The sequence below is a fragment of the Furipterus horrens genome, unplaced genomic scaffold (assembly GCF_987537825.1).
Source record: "Furipterus horrens unplaced genomic scaffold, mFurHor1.1.pri manual_scaffold_10, whole genome shotgun sequence".
Taxonomy (NCBI): domain Eukaryota; kingdom Metazoa; phylum Chordata; class Mammalia; order Chiroptera; family Furipteridae; genus Furipterus; species Furipterus horrens.
Genome location: NW_028327180.1, coordinates 82,233,647 through 82,259,882, shown reverse-complemented (window position 1 = coordinate 82,259,882; position 26,236 = coordinate 82,233,647). Strand labels below are relative to the sequence as shown.

Genomic DNA, 26,236 nt, shown 5'->3' with positions numbered 1-26,236 from the left:
GAGGGTGTGGTATGCAGATGCGCATCTTGGAACAGCAACAGCCATTTACTATAAGGAAGGCCAGCCTGAAGATAAAGGTGACACAGTAAAGAGCAGAGAAAAGACTTATAGGGAAACTGAGCCAGCACCCTGATCAAATCCTCCCTAAGACCACTTACCTCTGGACATGTGTTTACATGAGCTGCTACATGCCCTTTATTGGTGAAGCTGGTCTGAGATGAGTTTTCTATAACTGGAAGTGTGCTCACTGGTGTATCCTCTAAATTGCCCAAGTCCTTACCCACTTCCTTGCGTCTCTTGTACTCATTAATGTTGGTGTTCACGTCCTGGAGGGCAGAGGTCGCCCTCTGGAGAACAGGGTAGGCACTGGCATCAGGGAGTGTGTTCTCCAGAATTTTCTGCAGCAGCAGTGGGTACTTGGTAATCCTCTGCAGAGGGATGACCAGTAAGAAACTGAGGCCTGAGGATCCAGCTTGTGGCCTGAGGGAGAAGGTTGGAATTAGGTCGGCAAAGCCCACCCTTGGGGGCCCCAGGGAACCTGGGCTTCTAGTTCCAGCTCTGCCATTGAACTCCCTGAGTGATCCCAAATAAGTCACCTGCTTCTGTGGTTCTCGGTCTCCTCATCTGTAGTTTGTGAGGTCTAGAAGTTAGACGGATGCTGCTAGTTCTCATTTTACTCCCTTCCTGGGCCTTGGTTCGCATCTGTTCCGAACCTAAGGGTCAGTTCTCTGCCCTCAGTTTACTCATTCACTCAACAGCAAACAGAGATGACCACTCTCTCGTTCTCGAAACACTTACTTCTTTTGGCCCCAGAGATGCCCTATGTCCTTCTTATACTCCACGTTGCTCTCTTGGCCAACTCTGCGGGGCTCTCTCCAATGCTGGAGTGCTCTAGGGCCTCCTCTCCTCCCTCAGCACCCACTCTCGTACTGAGTTCATGTAGTCCTATGGCTTTAAACATATCCGAAACCCTAACCCTCCCTTTCTACTTATGTCCAGAGCTCCAGACTCACATGGTCGACTGCCTGCCTAACAGCTCCACTTGGATACATCCCAAGCACAACTCTCTGTATTGGGCATCCACATGGTTTTGCATTTAATAAAATGATTCTACTGCTTTAAAAAAGGAAAGCTTTTAAAATTGCAGGAGCTTAATGTTTAGAGATTTAAAGTATTTAAGGGAAAAAGAACAGCTATATTTTCCTTTAAATGGTTCAGCATAAAAATAGATGAAGCAAAAAGCAAAAGATTAACACTGGTTCATTTCAGGTGGTGGGTATGTAAGTGTTCATTACATTCTTTTTTTCCATAGGTTTGAAATTTTTCATTAAAAGAAAGTAAAAATAAAAGCCACAGGTACTAATAGTGCCCAGGTCTCTTCCAGATGTGCTCGTTATGAATGGATGACTATTTCTCCAATCTCCTTCATGATGATGGCTGGTATTTACAGAAAGAGTGCCCAAGTCAATGGCACCTGGGACATCTAGGACACTGCCAACAGTCCTTCAGTCATCACGACCAGCAGCGCTCATTCCTGGCTTTCAAGAAACCCATGAGGGTTCCAATCCTCAATGTCTCACAAATGCTACTCACAGTCATTCTCTGCACCACCACGCCATGGTACCCTGGGCTCTTGCTCTTTGTCCTAAAGAAAACTCTCCAGGCCAAATGGCCAGGAAAGATCGGCCATGAGGCTAAAAATAGGCAGGGCAGGTGGGAGCCCTGTCACGAGCTGCAGGGAGTGGGGCGGCAGGGCTGACCATCTGCTCTCGCCAAGGGCTTCCTAGTGCCTGGCTGACCGCGGTCAGGAGAGGTGGACACAGTTGCCAGGTATTGGCAAAACTGTCCTCTGGGCTTACTTCCCATAGGAAAGGGCCAACTTCCTCATGGGGACAGCTGTCACCTCCTAAGTCAGAGGGCAGGGGGTCTTCAAAGAGATGATCACATTTCTTCTCCGAATTAGCAAGGAGTCACTACAGAGTTACAGCGGCCTCTTACGAGTACGGCCTTCCTAAGCTAATCCGGAGAAAAATTTGTATGCAACCTTTCAGAGAGGCAAGACAAATTAGAAGATAATACCCAGAGCTAGGTGAATGTGAGGAAACAGGCCCTCTTGGTGGGAGAGTCAACTGGTGAGACCTCTCTGGAGAGAAGTTTGGCTGTACGTGAAGTGTGCAAACCCTTTGTTCCATCAATCCTCCTCTAGTCATTTACCCTCAGAAATATCAACTCAAGCAAGGAAGGAAGAAGTTATTCAGCAACTATATTTCTGACAGTAAAAAGTTGGTAACAGCCCTAATTACCAGCAGGGTAATGGTTAAATAAACCATAAAACTGCCCTGGAAAAAACTCTACATAGCTATTAAATAGTATATATTTGAAGTGGCTTGTACATGTATAAAGGAACCCTGCAAAGATCCATAAAAAATTTTAAAGCAGCTACTTTAACTTTGTGGATGAGAGTGGTAATTGAGTGGATAAAGGGGTGGGGTTGAGAAGTTTGTTTTTTTTACTGTATAAATTTGGATGCTTTAAAGATTTTGAACCATGGAATTATGTTACCCATTTAAAACTTTAATTAAAATTTTTTCTCTTTCCATATATCTACCTGGAGCTTCCACGCACTGGTGTCAGCTCTGGCTGTGATGCCACTCAGGGCAGTTCTGATCCTTTTCCATGGGGCAGGACTTCAGCCGTCCATGGAGAGGCCTCCCCAGGTGATACACACCTGCTCCCCAACACTGTTGCTTACGGCACGGGGTTCACCCCACCTCACTGCCCCTCCTGTGGAAGTCATGAAAGCTGTCCACCAAATGTTTCTGCTTTCCACTTCTGGCCTCCTGCTAGTTGGATAAAGCTATGGGATTAGTCCTGGCCCATGAATTATGAGAAGCGGTGGCTATCATTTCCAAGCTAGAGCATTCGGTTACCAGGGTTCAACCCTCCAGAGCTCTTTTTCCCTTTGCCACAATTACTGGCAATAGTCCAGACAGAGGCTGCTGTTGGCTTGGGTCCCAGAGTGAGTATTATGCAAAGAGCCCCAAGTCACCCCACAATGGAGCCAAAGGAAGGTATCAACCTTTCTGGTTTGAAGCCACTGAGAGCTGGGAGTTGTTTGTGTCTGGAGCATCGCCTAGCCTACCCTGACTGAGACACCCCTGAAGCTGTGTGAGCAGCACCAAGCAGAGGCGAGGCCTTAACGGTCCCTGATCTTGGGGTCAGTGCAGCAGGAACCGATGCCCACCGGTCATTCTACTCACACCACTGCCTCAAGGATGCCTTGGATCTCCCGCTGCAGCTCTGGTTCCCGCCGGTACGACCCCACCAGCAGCAAGGCCTGGTCGTAATTGGCACAGTAGACCTTATAGACTCGCTCGAACTCCTCTTGGAATTCCAGGAATAAGTCACCTGAGAGCGGAAAAGCAACAAGTTCACAGAGGCATGTCTGCGTGGACAGGGAGGTAACGAGGGAGACAACTGCTGGCCTGACGTCCTTTGTCACCTTGGGCAAGTTGCCTCATCTTCCTGAGTTTCCATTTGTTTCATTTTACTTCCACAAGTTTGCTATAAGGGTTAGGTGACAGAATGATGTGGGGCTCAGGCTGACGCACTGTGGGTACTTAATAAATGGTAGCTATAATTAGAGCAGTAACACTGAAAATGCTTGTATTAGTACAGTGCTTTACAGTTGACAAAACGCACTCATGTTATACCTTTACAATTACTGTGTGTGGCATGTACAACCACTAACCCCCAGTTTGCAAAGACACGCTCTAACACAGCCCAGGAAGTGACAGGCATGGCTGGGCTTTGGACTCAAGGAGAACTAAGGCCAGATCGCCAGTCAACCCTTCCTCAGCTGTGTAAACTGGGGTAAGTCTTTGATCCCTCAGACCCTGCATTTTCCCATCTATAGATTGGAATAAAAATAGTATTCACCTCCAAGTGCTTTTTTCTTTGGATGAGGATTAAATGAAATAATACATGTAAAGCATTTGACACAAATTTCATTCACCAAATATTTACCAACTGCTTCTTTATTGACTATATGCCAAGCGCTCTTCTAAGCTCTGTGAACAAAACAAAACCCCTGTCTCATGGGGCTTATATTCTAGTGGGAGAGACAGACAATAAGTAAATATAGTCCATATGCTAGGCAGTGATGAGTACCACGAACCAAGAAAAAGGCAGAAAAACAGAGGGTGGTAGATCTATTTAGGGAAAGCTTCTGTGAAAAATGTTTACCAGAGACCAGAAGTACCCAGCCCTGGGAATGTGTAGAGGAGAGCAGAACGTTGGGCTTCATGAAGAACTGATATGAAGGCCTGAAGGCAGGTGAGCACCTGGCACGTGGGTAACAGTAGGAAGGCAGTTGTGCCTGGAATAGAGTAAGCAAGGGCACAGTGTTGAGAAAATAAACAGGAAACTGAAGCCAGATCATGCAGAGCCTTGAGAGAAGGAAGTAAGGTGGAGTAAAGTGTTTGGATTTTATTCTAATGGCAGCAGAAAGCAACTGGGTGGTTCTGAGCAGAGGTGACACAATCTGGTCTCTGTTTTAAAAGGATCGCTCCGGTGTTCAATTTCAATAGAACATACATTAAAGTTAGAACAATGTAGAGAAGATTAGCATGGCCCTTGTGCAAGAATGACATGCAAATTCACGACACATTCCATATTTTTAAATCACAAACTTATGAGATTGGCTATCTGTAGGGGGAGACGGAATGGGTTGGAAAGAATGAAGAAATGGGAGGGGGTACGGGGTGGTAGGAATGAGCGGCAATGCTTTGCTCAATATACCTTTCTATATGTTGACTCTTGGAACCATGGTAATGTTTCACATATTCCCAGTATATATATGTACATAGAAGATGATCCTGGAACATCTTATGGTGTCAGAAAGTAAGGAAGTACTCAAAAGTTGTTAGAGGCATATTAGAACATAGGAGCCAACTTGAAGGGGCTCCCTATGGCTGAAGTTGGTACAATTTGAGCAAGAAAATAAATGATAGTACTAATTCTCTCTCATGGAATAAAGTAAAAATCCATGAGTCCATATTGATATAAATAAATAATTGAATTAAAAAATGAATGGGGAGAAAAGATAGTTCGTTCTTAAAAGATAATTCTAATTAATATATGTAAAAGGATAATAATGGAAATATAAAATTACTATTAGAACACCAGTAATAATTATTGTAGCAAGTACCAGCAGTAGATGTTAAAATTAATGGGTTAAAGTTTGAGAAGAAACAGAACATTAGCATAATATCAGTTTCTTTCCATAAGTATTTATTAATTACAAAGGGAAAAATAGTAACTTTATAGCAGAAAACTTAGAAGAGACTACCTTCTATCAGCTATGTGATCAAAGCTAACATTATTCTAAGTAATAATATGTAGTGTAATCATGTGATATGATGCACTGAGTATATGACACTGGCTATGATATGCTTGTCAAAAATGTATCAAACTTAATCTAAAATTAAAATAATTATAATTTTATAAATCATATAAAAGTTTACAAAATAGAAAATTTTTATTATAATACAAATTTGTAAAATACAGATTATAGAAACTTTTACATACTATATGAAAAAATTTAGTTTTAATCATTGAAAACTTCAAATTGAGGAATATTCTATAAACTTAAACTCTTCAGAAGTATTATGGTGATTAAAAACAAAAAGATACTGAGGGAACATGACAATAAAATAAAATGTGATATATTAAATTAGATCCTGGATCAGAAAAATACATAAATAGGAAAACTGGTAAAATCTGAATAAGGTCTGTAAAGTTAATAGTGTAAATTTCCTTGTTTCAATAAGTGTACTATGGATAAGTAAGATGTTAAAATTAGAGGAAGCTACATGAAGGGTATATAGGAACTTCTGTATTATTTTTGCAACTTTTCTGGAAGTCTAAAATTATTTCAAGATAAAAAGTGTAAAAAGAACCTTGAAGATATTATGTGAAGTGAAGGAAACCAGATACAAAAAGACAATATGGTCTGATTCACTTATATGAGGTACCTGGAGCGCTCAGATCCATAGAGACAGAACGCAGAATGATGGGTAACTGCAGGGGCTGCTTTAGTGGGTAGACTTTCAGCTGAGGATGATGAAAAGGTTCTGCAGATGAATAGTGGTGATGGTTGTACAACAACGTGAATGTGCTTAATGCCCCTAAATTGTACACTTAAAAATAGTTACAATAGTAAATTTTATAAGTTATGTATAGCCAACCACAAAAATTTTTAAATAAGGTTTTTTAAAACACTGCACACTGAGGTTATAGCAGCTTTATGCATAATTGCCCGAACTTAGAAGCAACTAGTTGTCCTTCAGCCGATGAATGGATAAACTGCACCATATCCATACAATGAAATACTATTCAGTGCCTAAAAAAATAAATGAGGTGTCAAGCCAGGAAAAGACATGGAGAAACCTGAAGTGCATATTACTAGATGAAAGAGGTCAGTCTAAAAGGCTACGTACTGTGTGGATCCAGCAATATGACATTATGGAAAAGGCAAACTATGAAATGGTAAAAGGATCAGTGGTTTCCAGGTGTTGGAGGATGGAGGGCATAAACAAGCAGAGCCTAGAGGATTTTTAGAGCGGGAAACTACATGTCCGATACTGTTATGGTGGATACGTGACATTGCATCAGTCTAAATCCACAGAACCATACAACACAAAGAGTGAGCCCAATGTACACTGTGGATTTCAGTAAGTAATATATTAATATTCATTCATCAATTATCATAAATGTGCTATGCTAATATGTTAATAATAGGGAAACTCTGATGTGGGGAAGGAGCATATGGGAGCTCTCTGCATACCTTCTGCTTAATTTTTCTGTAAACCTAAAACTGCTCTAAAAAATAGTCTATTAGCTCGATACTATGCCGAGGCTAAACAGGGATCAAAGTAGTAAAAGGAAGAGCTGTTAGAAGCTGCTACAAATACCCAGGTGAGAGTATGTGGTTGCCCATCTGGGGCGAAGTGGTGAGGGTGAAGAGAAATGTATCAACCCCAAAGAGCAGGTGGGGGGCCATGGACCCCAGGAAGCCCAGCTGACCCTCCTGCCTGCCAAAGCTGTGGGCTGGACCTCTGACCTGGACCAGGCCCCGCTTGGGACACAACAGATGGTACCTAGTTCAGTGTGGTCCAGCTCTTGACAAAGACTCTCATAGCAGCATTACCAGCCCAGGACCAAACCCCCTCCCCAGTGCTAGTTCAGTGAATCCTCAGAGAGGGCTCCCTCGGGAGAAGCCCCCAGAAGCAGGGAGAATGTGACCAGGAAAAGTCACCCATAACTATAGGTAGGGAGGATCAGCATGTCAGGGAGATCAGCCAATGGTGGAGATGATCTCCACTAAGAGATAACTTGGGCATAGCCATGAAACCTAGGGCAGGTCCCACATTCTCCTCAACATGGGTGCTTCCACAGGAATGTGGCTGAGGTCAAAGAAACTATCATACCAGTATGGCTAGGGACGGGGGCATGTCTGTAACTGAAGGACAGAGGAAGGCAAACTCCCATAGAGCAGAACTGTTCAAAGAGAAGGGAATTCCCTGGGACACCAAGGTAAAGACGTATTTCCTCTCATCTTGTCCTTCTTCAGTCACAGATTGTGAAGAAGTCATAGCAGAGAAAAAGTTACTCCCAGTATCAAAGAGGCACTCCACCTCTAGCTGGGATTAGTCAAAAAGGAGAGAAGGGAAGGCAGGATGGTCAAGAGCTAGGATTCTAGCTTTGGCTGGTGTGGCTCAGTGAATTGAGCACCAGCCTGTGAACCAAAGGGTCACTGGTTCGATTCCCAGTCAGGGCACATGCCTGGGTTGTGGGCCAGGTTCCCAGCTGGGGGTGTGCAAGAGGCAATTACACATTGACGTTTCCCCCCTTCTCTTTCTCCCTCGCTTCCTCTCTCCTTAAAAAAAAAAAAAAAAAAAAAAAAAAAAGATATATATATATGTGTGTGTGTGTGTGTTTTAAGATTTTATTTATTTATTTTTTAGAGAGAGGAGAAGGGAGGGAGAAAAGGAAGAGAAACATTGTTGTGTGAGAGATACATCGATTCATTGCCACTGGTACACCCCGAATTGGGCACCTGGCCCACAACCCAGGCATGTGCCCTGACTGGGAATCGAACCTGTGACCTTTTGGTTTGCAAGCCACCGCTCAGTCCACTGAGCCACACCAGCCAGGGCTAAATATTATTTTTTAATCTTAAAAAACAAAAAGAACTAGGGTTCTAGAGTCTGAAAGATTCTTTCTCTCTGGTCAAGCTGTATGGCCCTGAGAAAGTTACTTAACCTCTCTGAATCTTGAGTTTTCTTTAGTGAAATGGGGATAATAATAATCAATAAGTAATGATGTTGTGAGAATGAAAAGGGCTACATGTTAAGTGTTCGTGTCCTTGATGGGTTGGACTAGATATTATTTGAGGGTCCTGCCAGCTTGGACACACTATGTCTCAGGGATCCCAAATGCAGGCTTCCATTGAGCTGCATTTTTCTGGATCTCTGGACACAGTTCAGCAATGGCCACATGCTGCGGACAACTCCACAGGAACCCAAGGATGACAGATGCCTCGTCTTTTGCTTACCAATTAGCTGCACTTGTTCCTCTTCCCTACAGTCTGTCTCCTGCAGATCCTGAAGAAATCTGCTGTTCACCTTGATGATATCATCCATGTTTGAGAACAGGACATCCAGATCTCCCTGCGACAGCTGGAAGGAACAAAGAAGCCATGGGAGGTTGCTGAGAGGTCAGTAGAGGGACTTGATTTGCAGGCCTTGGGGAATAGTTGAAAACACGCATGCCCCCAGGGGCCCATCACTCTTGGGAAGTTTGCCCCAGTGGGATGCTTGCAAGTGCCTGGAAATGTTATAAATTAGGTATTTTCATTAGTCTACAAGAAGAGAGGGAAAAATGGGGCACTCAGCATGGAAGGAAACCTAAGCTGGGATTTTACCAACTATCATTTTTCTTCCCTCAGTTTCCCTATCTGTCATATAAAGCTGGGAAATCAGACTTCTTTCCAGCTCTGATATATTTGACACCTACCATCATGACCTTGGGATGTATTCTGAACTCCAGCCCCTATTACTAGGCTATACCACTATTAAAGGGATGCAGAACATCTATTTATGTACAGGAACATATATAGGAAATATACATCCTTGGGTACATAATTAAGGGGGGAAAACTGTCAAAAAATATCTCGAGTATGATTTTACTTTTGTTAAAATAAGTAACAATCTATATTTGTTTGTTTAATGCAAACATTTGAATTTCTAGAGTAAAATATGAGAGGCCTTTCACCTTCTACATTACCTACTTTAATATTGCATTCATTCAAGAAACACTAATTGAGGTCCATTATTTCTGTGTCAAGAACTGGGATATATTGAATTCGACAGGTTTGCTCTTAAGGAGCTTACATGTTAGGGAATGCTTGAAATTTTACAGAGAAAGCTTGCATTATTTCTGAAATCAAGGGGGAAAAAAAGATGTAAAAATGAACCCTAAACTAGAAACCCTTCATAGTACTAACCTCTCCATGCCACCATCCCCCAAATGAGACAATGAGACTCTGTTCTAAACTTGATAAAGGGCTACTTTATTTAACTCACTTAATTCTCTGAGGTGATGATCCCTCTCCGCATTTAGCAGATGAACACACTAAGGCTCCAAAGCCTTGCTGAGGGCTGCACAGCCAATACATGAAAGCACAGGGCTTACATCCAGGTGCTGTCACATCCGCTGTGACTCTCCCTCCATCAAGCCTGCTGCAGGTACAGATGTGAGGACTTGGAACCTAGGACCCACAGTTGCCCCAAAAGACAGGCTGTGTGTGGCTGCACCCAGGTACCTGCTGCAGGCGGCTCCTGATGTCCAAGGCACAGAGGCGGAGCGTGTGCAAGTACGAGGCCTCGGTGTCAATGAGCTCCCTGATGGCCAGTCTCTGATGGAGCGACCATCTGTCCTCAGAGGCCAGACTTTCCCCATCTGGACTCCCTGTCCTGGGGGACGGTTCATCAGCTCCACGATCAGCCATGTCAGCAGGTTCTGGGGAAGGCAAACACAAGCCAACTCATTTCTGGGAGCTCCACTGGAACATGTGATCACTAATCCAAAGCTAACTAACTATTCATCAAGCAGCCTAAAGACATCGTTAGCTGCATGCACAGTCAACATGAACTGTGTATTAGCATTTGCAAGTGGTATCTGAACAGCCTTAAAAGGTAGAACACAACTCAGAAAACTGTTGACATTTTAAATTCATTTCCCAGGATTCAGATAATATGTTTGTCTGGCTTTTCTTCTACTTGTTTCCCCAGCTCTTGACCCAGATTTCTTTATCTGGTTCAGCTGAATCAGTCTCTCTCTCTCTCCCCCATCCCACCACCAGAGGTTCCCTCCCCTCCCTGTCCCCCCACTACCCCATTCAGGCCGTACTACCCGTCACCTGGGCTATTTCCACAGCCTCCAAGATCACCTTCCCAAAGTCAAACCCCTCTCCCAGCTGCTGCCACCCACACGCATTCAGCCTGGACATGGTTCCAGCTTAAACTTCTTGAAAGAAAGCTTGGGACTCTCGCAGTCCACGCTGTTAGATGACCCCTGCAGCTCCGTGGGCCGGCTCCAACCTCATTTTCCCCTTCCTAAACACACTCCAGTGTAAAGAGAGTTCCACACTTTGCTCCATACCTGCAGTCACTTCCTGCCTCTGCTTTTGCACCTGCTATGCACCTTCCTGTGTCTATATCCTCTAACACTCATCTTCTCTATGGCCTTTCCTGATCCTTCCAGCCAGATGTACTCTTTTTCTTTATCACAAAGTTTTAAAAAGTGCAAATGGCAATAGAGAAGATGGCCTGAGACACCTCCCTGCCACAAAATATCTAAAAATGCTAGGTCAGCTATAACAAGCTTCCTTTTTACTGCATGGCAGGGCTTGCAGGGGAGTAAAGGAAAGCAGGAGGGCCCCCAAACAGAGGGAACTGAAAACCAGAGCCGGTACAGCTGAGCCGATGCCGCTCCAGTGGCAGGAGTGGGCAAGGAAGAGGGCATTGCTGAGCTCAGTGAACCAGGGACTTGGGCATTAGAACCCAGGCAGGATCAGGAGACAAGCTCCTTCACAGAACTGGGATCCCCAAGGACTCCGGTGAAATGGTAGATCAGAAAAAAACATTTCCCCCTGCAACCCACAGAGAAGATGACGAAGATGCTCCTTCATCTTGGCTTGAGTCCTGGCTGAGGGAAAAAGTCTCCTCTGAAAATGTATAAACACAGGCCTGCCTTCACTGGGTTTTAGGTTCAAATAGCCCAAAGACGAGAAATTAACAACGAAAAACATTCTGGACTAATGTTTCCAGAAGGGCACATCCTTAACCTAGCACGCATGGTACTGCACCAGATAACCCTGCTCTGAAGATGAATTTAAAATCCAAACTTACAAGAACTTCACTGTGACTGAGCATCATCAGAAACAACAAAGAGCAAAATTAGACCCCAAGGGCATCAGATAATCAAACAATCAGATAAAATCAATAAAATAAGCAGGGAAAGAAAAAACATTATATTAAAAAATAAAAGACCTGTATAATTTTTAAAGCACCAAGTAGAACTTAAAGAAATTAAATTTTAACCTTTAAAATTAATAGCTCAGTAGACAGATTCAACAGACATCAAGGAAAGAGAAAGGGACAGGGAGAGCTGAAGAAATTATCCAGACTGCTAAAAAGAGAGAGAGAAGCAGGGGAAATATGAGAGAATTTAAGAGATCTGGATTACTGAAATAAGAGGGCCATGTATCAGATCTGAGTTCCAGAGGCAATATTAAAGAAAGAGAGGAGAGGCAGTATTTGAAGAGATAAGACTAACAATTTCCCAGAATCTATAAAATATATAAATTCTTAGATCCTAGAAGTACAAGACCCAAGCAGGATTTTTTTTTTTTTTTAAATCCACATCTAAACATATTGAGGAGAAACTGCAGAACCTTAAAGGCCTCAAGAATTTACCTTGCAGGAGACTTCCGGCCAAGATGGAGGTGTAGACAGACACACTGCGTCTCCCTCCACAACTGAGAAGGAATACAACTACCTCAAAACTAGAAACTGACTGCCTCGGTTACCATGCCCTCCCCCCTCCCCCTACTTGCTTGCAGCTCCTGGGAGAAAGTGATATTTTGGGCTGGGAGTTTCCCTTGATAGTGGGGTGCATCAAACCGAACCCCGTTTGGCCTTGATCAGCCCGACATGCTTGCAGCTGCAAGATAAGCAGGCAACGACTAAAAATTCAATAGTTTCTTTTTTCTTCCCCCTATAAAACAACCCCCTCCTTCTCTAGGAGCCTGGAGTCAAAGCCACTCACAACACAGCTCCCAGCCTGCTTGCTGATTCCCTCAATAAACCACTTTTTCTGCTTGTTGCATCTTGATGGTTTTCTGAGTGACTCCATTCTTATAACAACCAGAAGTTCCAGAAAATCAAACTTCATGGAAGTCCAACAAACAAAGATATAAAGAAGAAATACTCATCCAGACAGGTAGGAGGGATGGAGCCGGGGTGGAGAGGATCTGGTGTGGTGGTGGCAGAAGCGGCGGTACCAGCAGGCTGGCAGAAAGCGCAGTCACACGTTTTAAAAACCAGGGAGGGCCACCTGGGGAGCATTCCCAGCTCCTCACCAGATCGCACAGCTCACAGTCCCAGCGCCAGGGAAAATCAAGCCTCATTGCTTCTGACTATGCAAACTAGTTGGGGTTGGGGCAGAGACAGAAACTGCCAGTCTCTCAGCAGAGTCCGCTTGTTTAAAGGGCCCCCACAGTCCTAGAACGTCCGTAGACCCACCCATTCTGGGAACAACAGCCAGGTCAACAGCTAGAGAGGCACCAGTCCCAAACAGAAATGGGAGAAGTGTCTGGAAAAGGGATGAGTGCTAGGAAAGCAACATTGTTCCCTCTCAGACCCCTCCCCAACACTCAGCGCCACAACGTGATGAAACAGGTCTGACGAATACCTAAGGCTCCGCCCCTTATAACATAACAGGAGTGACAGCTCTACCTAAGACAGAGAGACAAACGAACACAGGAGCCTGTCAAGATGAGGAGACAGAGAAGTATGGCACCAAAGAGGGAACAGATCAAGGTTCCAGTGGGAGAACTGAATGACGAGGAGATAGCCAACCTAACAGACACAGCACTCCAAACACTGGTGATAAAAATGCTCACAGACTTGACAGATATGCTTAAGTACAGCAAACACATAAGGAAAGAAGTGAAGGCTATGCTAAGTGAAATGAAGGAAAATCCACACAAAACCAATGGTGAAAGGAAGAAAACCGGGTTCAAATCAATTATTTGGAACATAAGGAAGGAAAAAACAGTCAACCAATACAGAATGAGGAAACAAGAATTGAAAAAAATTAGAGGCTTGGGAACCTCTGGGACAATTTTAAATGTGCCAAAATCCGAATCGTAGGGGTGCCAGAAGGAGAAAAGGAAGAGCAAGAAATTGAAAACTTATGTGAAAAATAATGGAGGAAAACTTCCCAAATTTGGTGAAGAAAATAGACATACAAGTCCAGGAATCATGGAGAGTCCCAGACGAGCAGGACCACACCAAGACACATCATAATTAAAATGCCAAAGGTTCAAGATAAAGAGAGAATCCTAAAAGCAGCAAGAGAGAAGAGGAGAGTTGCCTGCAAAGGGGTGCCTATAAGACTATTAGCTGATTTCTCAAAAGACATTTTGCGGGCAAGAAGGGACTGGCAAGCAGTATTCAATGTGATGAAAAGCAAGGACTTACAACCAAGATTATTCTATCCAGCAAAGCTATCATTTAGAATGAAAGGGTAGATGAAGTGCTTCCCAGACAAGGTAAAGCTAAAGGAGTTCATCATCACCAACCCATTATTATATGAAATGTCAAAGGGACTTACTTAAGAAAAAGAAGATCAAAACTATGAACACTAAAATGACAACAAACTCACAACTATTAACAACTGAATATACAAAATAAAATCCAACTAAGCAAACCAGAATAGGAAAAGAATCATAGGTATGGGGATCATTTGGAGGGTTATCAGCTGGGAGCGGGGAGAGGGAGAAATGGGGAAATGGTGCAGGGATTAAGCATAATTGTTTGTAACAAAATAGACAGGGGGAAGTTAAGGATAATATAGGAAAGGGGGAAGCCAAAGAACTTATATGCACGACCCATGGACATGAACTAAGGGGGGTGGGATTGCTAGAGGGAAGGGGGCTACTGGGCAGAGAGGAGCAAGGGGGGGGGCATTGGAACTACTCTAACAACATAATCAATAAAATATACTTTTAAAAAAATTACCTTGTATATTCCTGTTCTCAGGAAACTATGGGAGAAGGTGCTCCACCAAAATAAATAAATAAATCAAGGAAGAGGAAGACATGGGCTCCAGGGACCGGTGATTTAATCTGGGAGAGGGACTGAGGAAAGCCCCAGCAGAGGTGAAGGGAATCCTCGGTTTGACTGCTGGCTACAGGGAGGTGGCCAACAGTCTGGACTAGAGTACTTCAGAAGGCACTAGAAAGTCTTGGAAACAGATTTATTATAAAGTAGAGTGTATGGCGTTTATTTAGGCACAGATGATATATGCAAAACTAAGAAACAAGCTGACAAACAAAAACAATTGTTACGACAAGTTTTATCACAAGAATTATAGGTTACTACCTCGTTCAGTTATAAATAGAATTTACACACATAGTAATGTGAGTGATCTAATTAATATAACATGCAACTATACGGAAAGGATAGGGTAATGGGAAGGTTGTATATGTGTGGTGGAAGAGGAGTAGGAAAAAATAGCTAAATTCTCATCTTCCATAGTGTAAAACCACCGAACAATGTCTGCACTGAAAGCTCAACAAGAGCAGTATGTGCATGCTATTTAAAGACATGGAGGTAAATACCAAAACAATCGGCTAAAAATGATAGAAGGCATTGTCTAGCAGTGGCTGACACAGAAAGGAGAACAGGTTGTTTCTCACAACAAACCTTGCAGAATTATCTGTTTCTCATAACAAATATAGGACTATCCATCCCTGTAAATTCTATGCTTTTATATAAAAAACTAAATATAAGAAAAAGTGAGTTTCTCAAGTTTGCTGGAGATCAATATTCAAAAATAAGTCATATTCCTATATATGCCTATAACAACATTTAAATGTGCAATTTAAAGAAAGATATTGGCATAATAATAAAAAGACTTAATAATATAATGAATAACATTTATTCCTTCCTAAATATCTTAATTTAACAAAACATGTACAAGGTGATCTTTATGAAGAAAATTATAAAACTTTATTGAAATACATATAAGAACTAATTACAAGTAGAGATACACTATGTTCATGGATAGGGAGAATCAATAACGTAAAGATGAAAATTCTCCCCAAACTGATTCAACACAATTTCAATAAAACTTCCAACAGGGTGTTTTGGTTTGTTTTTGTGTTTGTTTTAATAGAACATGATGAAATTATTCTAAAATATATAAGGGAGAGTAAAAGGCTAATAATGGCTACAGCAATTCTGAAAAACAAGGGTGGGGGGGTCTGTCATATCAGATATATAGATCTATTTAAAAGCCATAATAACTAGGCAGTATGATATTGACATGGGCAAACAGATCAGTGGAACAGATTACAGAGCCCTGAAACAGACCATAGTAAATATGGAAACTTGATATATGGCATAGTGTCATCATAAGTCCCTGGGCAAAGATAATCCATGAGATAACTGGCTTCTCATATAGAAAAATAAACAAATGCAATTCCACATCGCACCCCAAATAAACTCCAGATAATGAAAGACCTAAATGTTAAACGTGAAACTCTTAAGTTCTCAGAAGAAGACATAGGAAAATATGTTTATGTTCTCCAGCTGGAAAGAATTCCTTCAATATGACAGAAAATGTACAAACCCCAAAAGAAAAGACTGATAAAGGTTGATCAATCTGACTCCAATAATATTGAAATATTCTGTTTATAAACAATGCTACAATCAAAAGGAAAAGAGATGTCTCTAATCAGAAGATATTTCCAATGAATTTGTAATTACACATTTATATAAATGTCAATTGCTATGTTGTACACATGAGACTAATATAACATTGTATGTCAATTGTACTCGAAAATTATTTTAAAAAGACAATATCACACCCAGGGATAGACACAGATAGTCAAGATACAGAGCAGTTCCATCACAAACATCCCTCATGTTGCCATTTCACCCTTGGCTCCAGCCCTATCCCATCCTTAACCCCTGGCAACCAGAAATCTGTTCTCCATTTCTATCACCTGTCAGTTCAAGAATGTATGTAAATCACACAGTACATATATATGAACCATATAGTATGGAACCTTTGGGGGCTGGCTTTATTCAATCAGCATAATTCCCTGGAGATTCATGTAAGTTGCTGCATGTATCAATAGTTCCTTACTTTTTATTGCTGAGCATCTGAGATGTTTTATTTGTTTGAAAACAAAACTAAACAGGGCAAAAATGTTAAAATTAAACATAGCTAGGTGGTAAGATCATGGGCATTTGTTTATTGTTCTTTGTTCTTTTCTTGATAGTTAAAATATTTCCTAATGTTGAAAGTGGCACACATCCCATTTAGCCTTGTACTTGTGTTAGTTAGGGCTATGCCTCATCACCCTGGCTAGACACTGAGTTTTAAGAGACAAGATGAGCACCAATTCATCTTGTGTCCTCTGTGTGTCCACATACTACATAGTGGTAGTAGTAGCAGTGGAGTTTCTGTCCTTCGCCATAAACACTGACCCACGGATTAGATAATATGGAAACCAAATGTCTGGGGAGAGCGAGGTTGTTCAGAAGGCAAAGGGCCTAGAAAGATCCTGGAACACAAATGTCTTTTGCACAGCTCTGTTCCAGGTCCTGAACGCTGCCTGTGGTCTGCTGACCTGCCCCCTGGCCTGAATCGCTGATATTCACCATTCTATGCCTAGCTTCTCTAGAAAGATCCCAACAGGATTTCAGGAGAGCTACCCAGGTCCCACTACTTGTAACTGTTGCTGAATAAACAAAATGCATACGTAATACCTCATAGGGAACTTCTAAATATTAAAAATAGCATGAATTTGTACTTAGGTTAATTGCAATCTAGGCCTCCAAGCAGGCCTGGCAAAAGCTCTCTGTAGTAGCATTTTGTTATCTCTCAGCGCATAGCCCATGTAATGGGAGGAAACACACTTTTATTTTTTTTAATATTATATATTATCTGGCAACAAAAAGGAATGAAGTACTGATCCATGCTACAACATAGATTAATCCTGAAAACATTATGCTAAGTGAAAGAAGCCAAACACAAAGGGTCACGTATTCTATGATTCCACTTCCATGAAATGTCTGGACTAGGCAAGTCTATAGAAACATAAGGTAGTTACTGGCTGCAGGTGGAAGAGATAGAGGCCTAGGTGGCTACTGGGTGCAGGGTTTCTTTTGTGGATGATAACAATGTTCTAAATTTGTTGTGGTGATGGTTGCACAACTCAGTGACTATACTAAAAATCATTGACTTGTACAGTTTAAATGGGTGAGTTATATATCAATAAAGCTGTTAACAAAAAAATATTCTCTGTTGGCAAGGATACAGAGAAACAATCTCTTGTACATTGTTGGTGGGAATGTAAAATGGTACAGCCATTCTGGAAAATAGTTGGTCAGTTTCTTTTAAAACTAAACAAACACTTACCAGCAATCACACTCCAGGGCATCTATTCCAGACAACAAAAATGTATGTCCATGCAAAAACTTGTTCATGAATGTTCACAGAAGTTTATATATAGTAGCCCAAAACTAGAAACTACAAAAACGTCTTTTAATAGGTGAATGGTTTTAAAAAAACCTGTGGTACATCCAATAATCACTGACTACTCAGAAATAAAATGATTCTTGAGGGTATCATGCTGTCTGAAATAAGGCAATCTGAAAAGGCTACATGTTGTGTGATTCCATTGATATAACATACAAAATTATAGAGACAGAGAACAGATTAGTGGCCACCTCATTAGGGATGACAGTGAAGGGCAGGTGTGGCTCAGTGGATTGAGTGCCCGCCTGTGAACTGAAAAGTTGCCCGTTTGACTCCTGGTAAGGGCACATGTTGGCTTGTGGGCCAGGTCCCCAGACAGGGGGGTGTGAGAAGCAACCAATTGATGTAATCGATGTATCTCTCTCACTCACACACAAAAAAGTGTTTGTTGAATGTTCTGCAGCAACTGCTTCCAACTCTAGGATAGGATAAAACAGTTAATTCTCATCTCCTCTGTCCACACTGACACAGAGGAATTTGGAGCAGCTACTTCATGCCAAGCATTTTCCTGGATTCTGAGGGTACAGAGATCAAGATAAAATGGCTCAGCAATAAGGATGGGACATGTAAAGTATCTGGTTATTTGCTCCACGTTTCATTCCTCTGGAAGAAGAGGAACTAAGTAAATGTAATGAACATCCTGATTACTTCATCCCTTTCAATACAAAGGAAGTAACGGGAAAATAATACTCTGAACCTAATTCTGACCAGTCAGAACTGGAGAAATGAAAGTAAGATCTATGGGGAAAAGTGAAACCATCATCTTAAAGAGTTCTTCCAGAAAGTAAAATGTCATAGCAAAGAAAGCTGAACAGGTATCCTCCTCCTACCCCAAGTTTTATAGGTCAATTTAAACATTTAAGGCCGGGAAAGGAAGTAAAACTTCTGGTTTGAGACTCTAGGGGTTAGGGAAGGCTGTCAAAGATAAAGTTCAAGCATCATGACAGCCAAAGACCCTCTTGAAGAATAAAGGGAGGAAACACCTATAAAAACAAGAGTGGTCACAAAGGGATCCGGTTTAATGAGCCTGGTTTATGAAGATATAAACACTAGTCAGAGGGCACGATCCTGTATAAAGAGCTTCCAGAACTCTCAAAACCTGAAGGATCTGGAATGGACAAAGTTAAAAGAAAAACCTCCAAAGCTCTGCCCCTACTATGACTGCCAATGATATTTTATGATTTATGTTCAGAAAAAGTAAGAAATAGGCACACATTTGATGGCTTTGCTTCCCTCTTAGCCCTAAAGAGTGACTACAGGAGGCACTATGAAAGTTTGAAGCCAGGACCCTGGAGCCAGAAAGCCTGATTTCAAATTCTGATTCTGCAATCAATTGGTTGGTTTTCCTACAATCATTATATAACCTTTCTTATAATTAGATAATCCATGCAAAGTGTCTAACAGGGTGCCTGGTACATTGTAAACACTCAATAATAGTAGCAGTTGTTTTTGTTACTATTACTGTTAAACTAAAAACCATAACATTACCATGGATCACATGGATGAAGACATTGTCTAAGGACACTTGATGGATCATAGAGAAGCAGATGGTGAGAACAGTAATCATGATGATAATAATAATTATATAGCAGAGCTTGAATGAGAACGTAGCTCACACCAAAGAATTGGAGCTGAGAGATAAGAGAGACCATGAGACTGAGCCCCAATGGCATTACTCAGTCCAGCCAGAATGAAATAAATCTGATTCCCTTTGGACTTTTTTACGTTTTCGTTCCCCACCCTGCTTTGCTGTAATCCATGCGGAGCTGGGTTTCTGCCACCTGATTAAAACAGATGGTCTGTCAGCCTTTGGAAAACAAAACAGAGCTCTTGGAGCCAGCATAGGTTAACAACAACAACAAAAATAGGTCATGCCAAACTATCCTCATTCCCTTACTTAAAGTTAACTAGATCAGTAGATCAAAGGAATGCTGAAAGCTAGCAAAACTGGTCCAGCAAGGTGCTGACGTCAGTCTCCCGTGACATCCTTACAATCAAGGAATAAGATGTGCTGATGGAGGCTAAAGGTGGGAGAGGCACTAGGACAATTAATATGAACTAAAAATGGATAAAACTACCAAATTCAAAGAGCATTGATGAGTAGCAACCTCTAGGATCTGCTCTGTCTTGTTAAGGATATCCATTAGTCCTTTCATTGCCTTTCGTCTCTAAGGCCACCTGAGTCTAAACCTCTGCCGCCTTTCTCCTGGACCAGTACAGCAGCCTCCTGACTGAATGCACAGTCCGAGTGGAGTGGTCATTCCAAAATATAAAACTGATTGCTTTATTTCCCTGCTGGAAACCCAAACAAGTCCTCCCTGACACCCAAAGAACCACTGCTTTCCCCCAGTAGTTATTTTCTTATACTATTTGTTTTACTGGTTCATTCGATAGATTGTATGATCCACAAGAGCAGGGATCATATCTCTTTTATAGTCTTAATTTTTTAATCCTCACCTGAGGATATGTTGATTGATTTTTAGAGAGAGAGGAAGAGGGACAGAGAGAAACCTCGATTGGTTGCCTCCTGTAAGTGTCCCATTTGGGGATTGAATCCACAACCTGGGTATGTGCCCTGACTGGGGATTGAACCTGCAACCTTTTGATGCATGGAGTGATGCTCCAACCAACTGACCTACCCAGACAGAGTGGGATCATCTCTTTTTTATTCATCAACACATTACCTAGTGTCAACTCTAGACCTAGAACATAGTAGGTGCTCAACTAGTTGAATTAATGAATGAATGACATGGATAAACACTGGCAGAATAATCATCAAATTGCCAATGACACTATTACAAGTGGAGTTAGACTAATATGATCATATGCAGCTCTTGAAAGTCACCAAAAAGTTTGAGGTAAGGTAAGAGATGGCAACTCCCCTTCAATTTTATGTAAATGGAATTACACAGCATGTATTCTTTTTTCTTTCCTAGCTTCTTTCAGAAAAATTACTTTAAGATCCATCCATGTTGTAGGATATATCAACAGTTTATTACTTTTTATTGCTGAGCAGTATTCTATTTTATGGATCTACCATAGTTTGATAATCTGTGCAGTGGTTGTTTCTCGTTTCTTCGTTATAATAAAGCTGGACCTAGGAATGAAATGCATGTGTCACAGGACAGATGTATATTTAACTTTTTAAGAAAATGTAAAACTTTTTAAAGTGGTAGTACTATTTTACATTCCCACTAACAGTGTATAAGAGTTCTAGTTCTTCCACAACCTCCTTAACACTTGGCGTAGGCAATGTTTTTAATTTTAGCCATACCTAATAGGTATGAAGCAATATGTCATTGTGTTTTAGTGTGCATTCTCCCAATGATTAATTATCTTGAGCTTATCTTCAAGTATTCATTTGCTACCCATATATCTTCACTGGACATCATGGGGTTGTTTGTCTATTTGTTTGCTGAAATTACAAAAGAGGCTCTCATTCATTACATAGCTAGATAAACAACACAGAAAGGTAAAAGACTTAGTAGTCTCCCATTACTGATCCCCACCCTCCCAACACATGTAACCAAGGGTGTATGAGAATCACCAGGAGCACTTATTAGGCACGCACATTCTTGTCCCCAGCTACTTGCCCTAAGCCATATTTCCCTGGCTATAATTATAAGGCCTAAATTGGTAGAGAAAAGAGACAACACTGTATTTTGTAAGAGCAGTTCTTTTTATAGATAACTAGGCCTGCCCAGGCCCTGTCCCCATGATTTTGGATCCATAGATTTTTAAATCCTTAAGCTTGTCAATAAACAAGCAATAGGCTTTGGAAAATCAAGGTCAACAAATGCCATTTTGCTTCAGTTTCAGCACCCAAAGACAACGCCCCCCCCCCATTGGTTAAATAAAAAGCCATTTATTTGATCTAGAGCAGAATCAACCAAAGCACTGTTCACCCCAGCAAGCAGCTGATCCAAGAGGGATGTGAGCCAACTGTCAGCAACTCTGTACATTGGCAGAAACTCAGCTGAACCACCATTGCCGGGCAAGACTGGCCCAGGTTCCCATGTGCGTCCTCATCTTTCCTCTCATTGAAAAGCAAACTCCATTCAAAGAGGGAAGTGAGGCCTAATAAACAGTCTTTGTTAGAATGTCTGGTAGTTTTGTTCTATTTTATTTTTTCCTCTCTCACTCTCTTATTTTATTATTATTTTTTTAGTGTCTGGTAGTTTCTACTTTCAGCATTTGCCCTTAGGTCAAATATTAACTATACCGTCTTATTCTAAATAAGTGCACTCCAATTTAAATTACTACCACAAGGCATGTGCTGTTGTTTGTAAGTCATAATAGGGTAACCTTTATATTTGCAGGTTTATAACTTTTTCAGTTCTGTTTTATTTTATTTCGGGTACGGCCCAATTTCCTCCAGGCCATCACCCTTTCCAACTGGCACAGCTGTGATGCACTGGGTTATGTGCACCAGCACTTTCATGGAGCACTTCTCACGTGCTAGGATCCAAACTCCAAACTCAGCGTTCGTTCTTAAGTCTGACCATAGCCTGAAGTAGGAAGCAGACAGTCTTATCTCCATCTTACAGAGAAAACTGGGCCTTTGAGAGGATAAACTATGTGTCCTGGATCACACAGCTGGTGACACCAGGACTCTGTGTGGACTCACAGCAGATACTCTTCAACCAGCTGCTTTGCTTTAAAGGAGAAAATAAATTGGTCTGAAACGGCGCAGCCCCAGTGACAGCCTTCAGCTGCTCCTGACAGCAGGCATGCTTCATGTCAAATCTGATAGCGTGTGCAAGGTTATGTGTGAACCCCGCTGTGGGGAGGGCACCAAGATTTCTAAGGGGACATGGATCCCAAGAAGGTTAAGAGCCAGGGCCTTGGCAGGCTGTCCGTTTCCCCATTCCCCTCTAAGGTCCAGGAGCTCACGGGGCAGGGGGCACTGTAGCCGGAGCCAACCACCATCTGGCTTCCAGCCCCAGCTTTGGCAGTTTTTTGAGGCCCCTTTGCCAAGGCTGTTCACCTGATGGACGTCAGATTTCCTTCTCTTTTCCCGGCCTTGACTGTCTATTTATAATCATACTTTTCTTGGCAGGGGTTCTTTAGCATTGTTTGTATTATTCCATTGTTTCAATGTATGATTTCTTACTAAAAGTCACCCCAAATCCTGCACTGAAGCAGGCAGGAGGAGTGATCAGTTTTTACTAGACCAGCTTACCTCTCTTGGGCCTCAGTTTGACACCTGTAAAACAACTTGGTTGGGTCACTTGGATCAAGTTGCTTGCATTACCTAGGGCTCAAGACACAAAGCTACCTACAAAGGAACCTGGAACGGGGCGTCGTCGTTCCCGCGCTCCCGCACCTCCGTTTCCATCTGGGGGCAGCTGTTTACCCGGCCCCCGCCCCCGCCCCGGCCCTGTCCTGCCAGGCCGACTCACCGCGCGTGCGAGGTGCCGGGGCTCACGCGCGGAGCTCCGCCGCCCGGTGACTGCGCAGCCAGGGCGGGAGGGGGCCCGGGCTGCCCGGACCCACGCCACGCCGGGCCTCCGAGCGGCTGTCCCCGCCGAGGGCGCAGGCGAGCACGACTCTGCCCGCGCTGCGTGCGTGCGTGCGCCGGGAACGGGCGGCCGGTGTCCCGCCTTTGTTAATTGTCTCCCGGGATCCAGGTTGTTTTCCACTCGCTGCTCCCGGGAGCTGGCGCAGCTTCAGCAGCAACAACCCCTGAGCCAGCGCGAAGCATTGCATGTGGGTGTTAGCGCCGCGCCCCGGGACACACCCATCCCTGGTTTCTCTTTAAGCAGCCTTCCCGTTCGGTTCAGCACCCCGCAAGCAGGGGCTGGCACTTAGGCCACCGGCGGGAACGTTGAAGCCTGGATCGCTGGATATCTGTGCTCCTGCACGAATCACCAAACTTGAGGGGTGCGCCTTGATTTAATTCTGCGTGTCGCCTGCTCAGGACTTCTGGATTCTTGTCCCAGCTCTCCTGGGAGCCCTCTGCACAATCTTGGACAAATCTGCCATTCCCCCTGCACGCCAGTTTCCTTTTCTATGATATGAAAATGTCCATTCTCTTACACTACTGCGAACGGGGCACTGTTCTAGGCACTAAGTGTTCAGCAGTCAACACGACAGAAAACGTCCTCGGACTCCTCCTGGTGGGTCAGACGTTGCACACACAATTGAAAGTGATAATTGCTATGAAAAGTATGGGAAGTTTCATGTCAGAGCGACCGAACTTTATTTGTGGAGTCATGAATTGACTAGGTTGCATTTCTAAATCGGGTTCTAACATTTATTCTTATTCTCATTATTAGAGCTTATTATCTATTATTAGTGATAGCAGTAGTAATATTGCCAGGTACTATACTAAACATTTTACCTGTGTTTTCTCATTTATCTCTTTCACAACTTCTCTCATATGTATGCTGCTGGTGATGATTATTATTTTTATTATCCTCATTTTAGAGAGGAGATCAGAGAAATGAAAGTAGCTTGTCCACTGGCCCACAGCTAAGTGGCAGGACCAGTGTTCAAATTCAGACTGTCTGAGGCCTCAGAGTGCTTACCCTCCACTCTACATCCATAAAAATATGGAGAGTGGGATGGTGTTGTGACCTTGAATGTGATGGGTGAGAAGAGTGGAAGAGGAGGGGGTGGTTTTAGCCTGTAGAGGAAAAAAACAAAGGAAGTTGAGAGCTTTCTTGAGTTGTCGCGTTAGACTTGACCTTAGAGGTTACTAGCATGAGAAGAGCTATGGGGAGACGCATTGAAAATATGTAAGGAAGAACGTCTCTAACAATCAAAGTGTTTCAGAAATGACATCAGTCACCTGGAGATAGTGAGCATCCTGTCACTAAAAGTCAGGGGCTTATTGGAGATGCTTCAAAGAAAAGTCATGTAAAAGTTAGACTGGTTTGGAACGTCTCTAAGTGTCCTTCCAATTCTGAAGGAAGTCTGAAGGAAAATTGAGTCCTACAGTGCTTAAGTGACTTGTTCAAAGTCACCCAAGGAGTAAAGCCCTGACCCCCCAAACAAAATCTGACTTCTAGATCAAACTACCTGTTTGTGGGTAAGGGTCTTGTGAGTGCTTAGTTCATCAGTGTAAGCTCCTATAAAGTAAGTGTTGTATGTGTGTGACCAGTCTTTCCCTGAGTGTGTGGAAACACCTGCTTTCCCTGCTTTACTTCACATTACTAATGTGTGTTTGCCCTGGCTGGTTTAGCTCAGTGGATTGAGCGTCGGCCTGCGAGCTAAGTGTCGCTGGTTCGATCTTCCAGTCAGGGTACATCAGAGAAGGAAAACTCTGACTCCAAAAAACCTCCGCTGCCTTGCGGCATACCTCTTCAGGGGAAAGGCTAAGGGAGTAAACCCCGACAGAAAATCCGGAGCCGGAGTCCCTAAGGCGGTTTGACGTTGTAGTCAACACCGGCAACTCCTGCGGCGCACCTGAACCCAAGCTGTATCGACTCCGTCTTTCCCTTGGACCCTTCAGCTGCGAAGAGAGGGGTGGTCTGCTGCATGGGCAACAGCAGACCCTCCATATTACCCTGCCCAGGCTCTGTAGCTTCAGCGTCATCGCAAGATGTCGATTCAACACGGGAGGAGACAGATACCATGTCACTCCCGAGTCGGACTGCACAGCCATTCTTGGCGGTGCAGATAGACTCTGAAGAAGCTACACCATCGTCTCTCGAGACGGACGGCTGCCGACGACGACGACGACTAATGTGTGTCCTTCTTCCTTGACTGTGTGGAGTGTTCTGTGTTTTCATATATAAGTAAGTGTCAACCCTCCTGGACAATTTGCTATATTATAGGCATCCCAGAGGCAGCAGGGTCCCCAAAGTAGGGACTCCCCTGGAAAGATATTTGGTAATTTAAGGCAAAGGAGACAAACCGGATAGTATTTTCATGTGAAACTGCTATTTCTTTTATTCTGTTTTAGGACTCTGTTATCTGGAGTTAAATTTCTAACACACTGGCACTAATTCCCCATCTCTCATCCTCATCACAAATATTTTGATGAGCAGCAATCTAGTTGTCAGCCTCAGAAGAGACATTATTTTCTCAGTGCTCTAAAGAGCTACTTGCTTCTTCTTGACTAGAAGCTTCTAACAAAGGAATCCAGTTGCCTTTTGGGATTGATTTCTGGATCATTTATAAAGAAATGAACATCACCTTGCTCCTAATGGCACTAACTCAAAGATAAAACGTTTCCCTTCACTTCTACCCTCAACAGAGTAATCCATTTTTAAATTTACTTTTTGAAAAGAAAATATATTTTCCTGGTTCAGATTTGAAAATATACAGTCAGGACTACTACAGCTTGTTGATCTTGGATTCTTCTCAGTGCCTGGCACATTGCTTTGTA

The 26,236-nt window shown here is 42.8% G+C and overlaps 1 protein-coding gene and 1 non-coding gene across 4 annotated transcripts in view; one reads left to right on the top strand and one right to left on the bottom strand.

Annotated features, from left to right (window-relative positions):
* The window catches only part of ARHGEF37 (Rho guanine nucleotide exchange factor 37), a 38,462-nt gene extending 14,879 nt beyond the window's left edge, over nucleotides 1-23,583 (bottom strand). Inside the window, exons 1-5 of one of the 3 annotated variants that reach the window (XM_090288385.1) lie at nucleotides 23,304-23,583; nucleotides 9,887-10,083; nucleotides 8,618-8,741; nucleotides 3,261-3,408; nucleotides 281-480 (exon numbers count right to left, since the gene is read on the bottom strand). In XM_090288385.1, coding sequence (XP_090144511.1) covers nucleotides 281-480; nucleotides 3,261-3,408; nucleotides 8,618-8,741; nucleotides 9,887-10,072 — 658 coding nt within the window. In that variant the 5' untranslated portion in view covers nucleotides 10,073-10,083; nucleotides 23,304-23,583. Of the gene's footprint in view, nucleotides 1-280; nucleotides 481-3,260; nucleotides 3,409-8,617; nucleotides 8,742-9,886; nucleotides 10,084-12,041; nucleotides 12,094-12,706; nucleotides 12,753-23,303 lie in introns of those variants that run through there. The other 2 variants (XM_090288387.1, XM_090288386.1) reach the window with 2 other exon arrangements.
* Nucleotides 4,575-4,680, top strand: LOC150000850 (U6 spliceosomal RNA). The gene has a single exon (XR_016513901.1). It is a non-coding gene; the product is annotated as a U6 spliceosomal RNA (small nuclear RNA).
* Nucleotides 23,584-26,236: the final 2,653 nt, after the last annotated feature.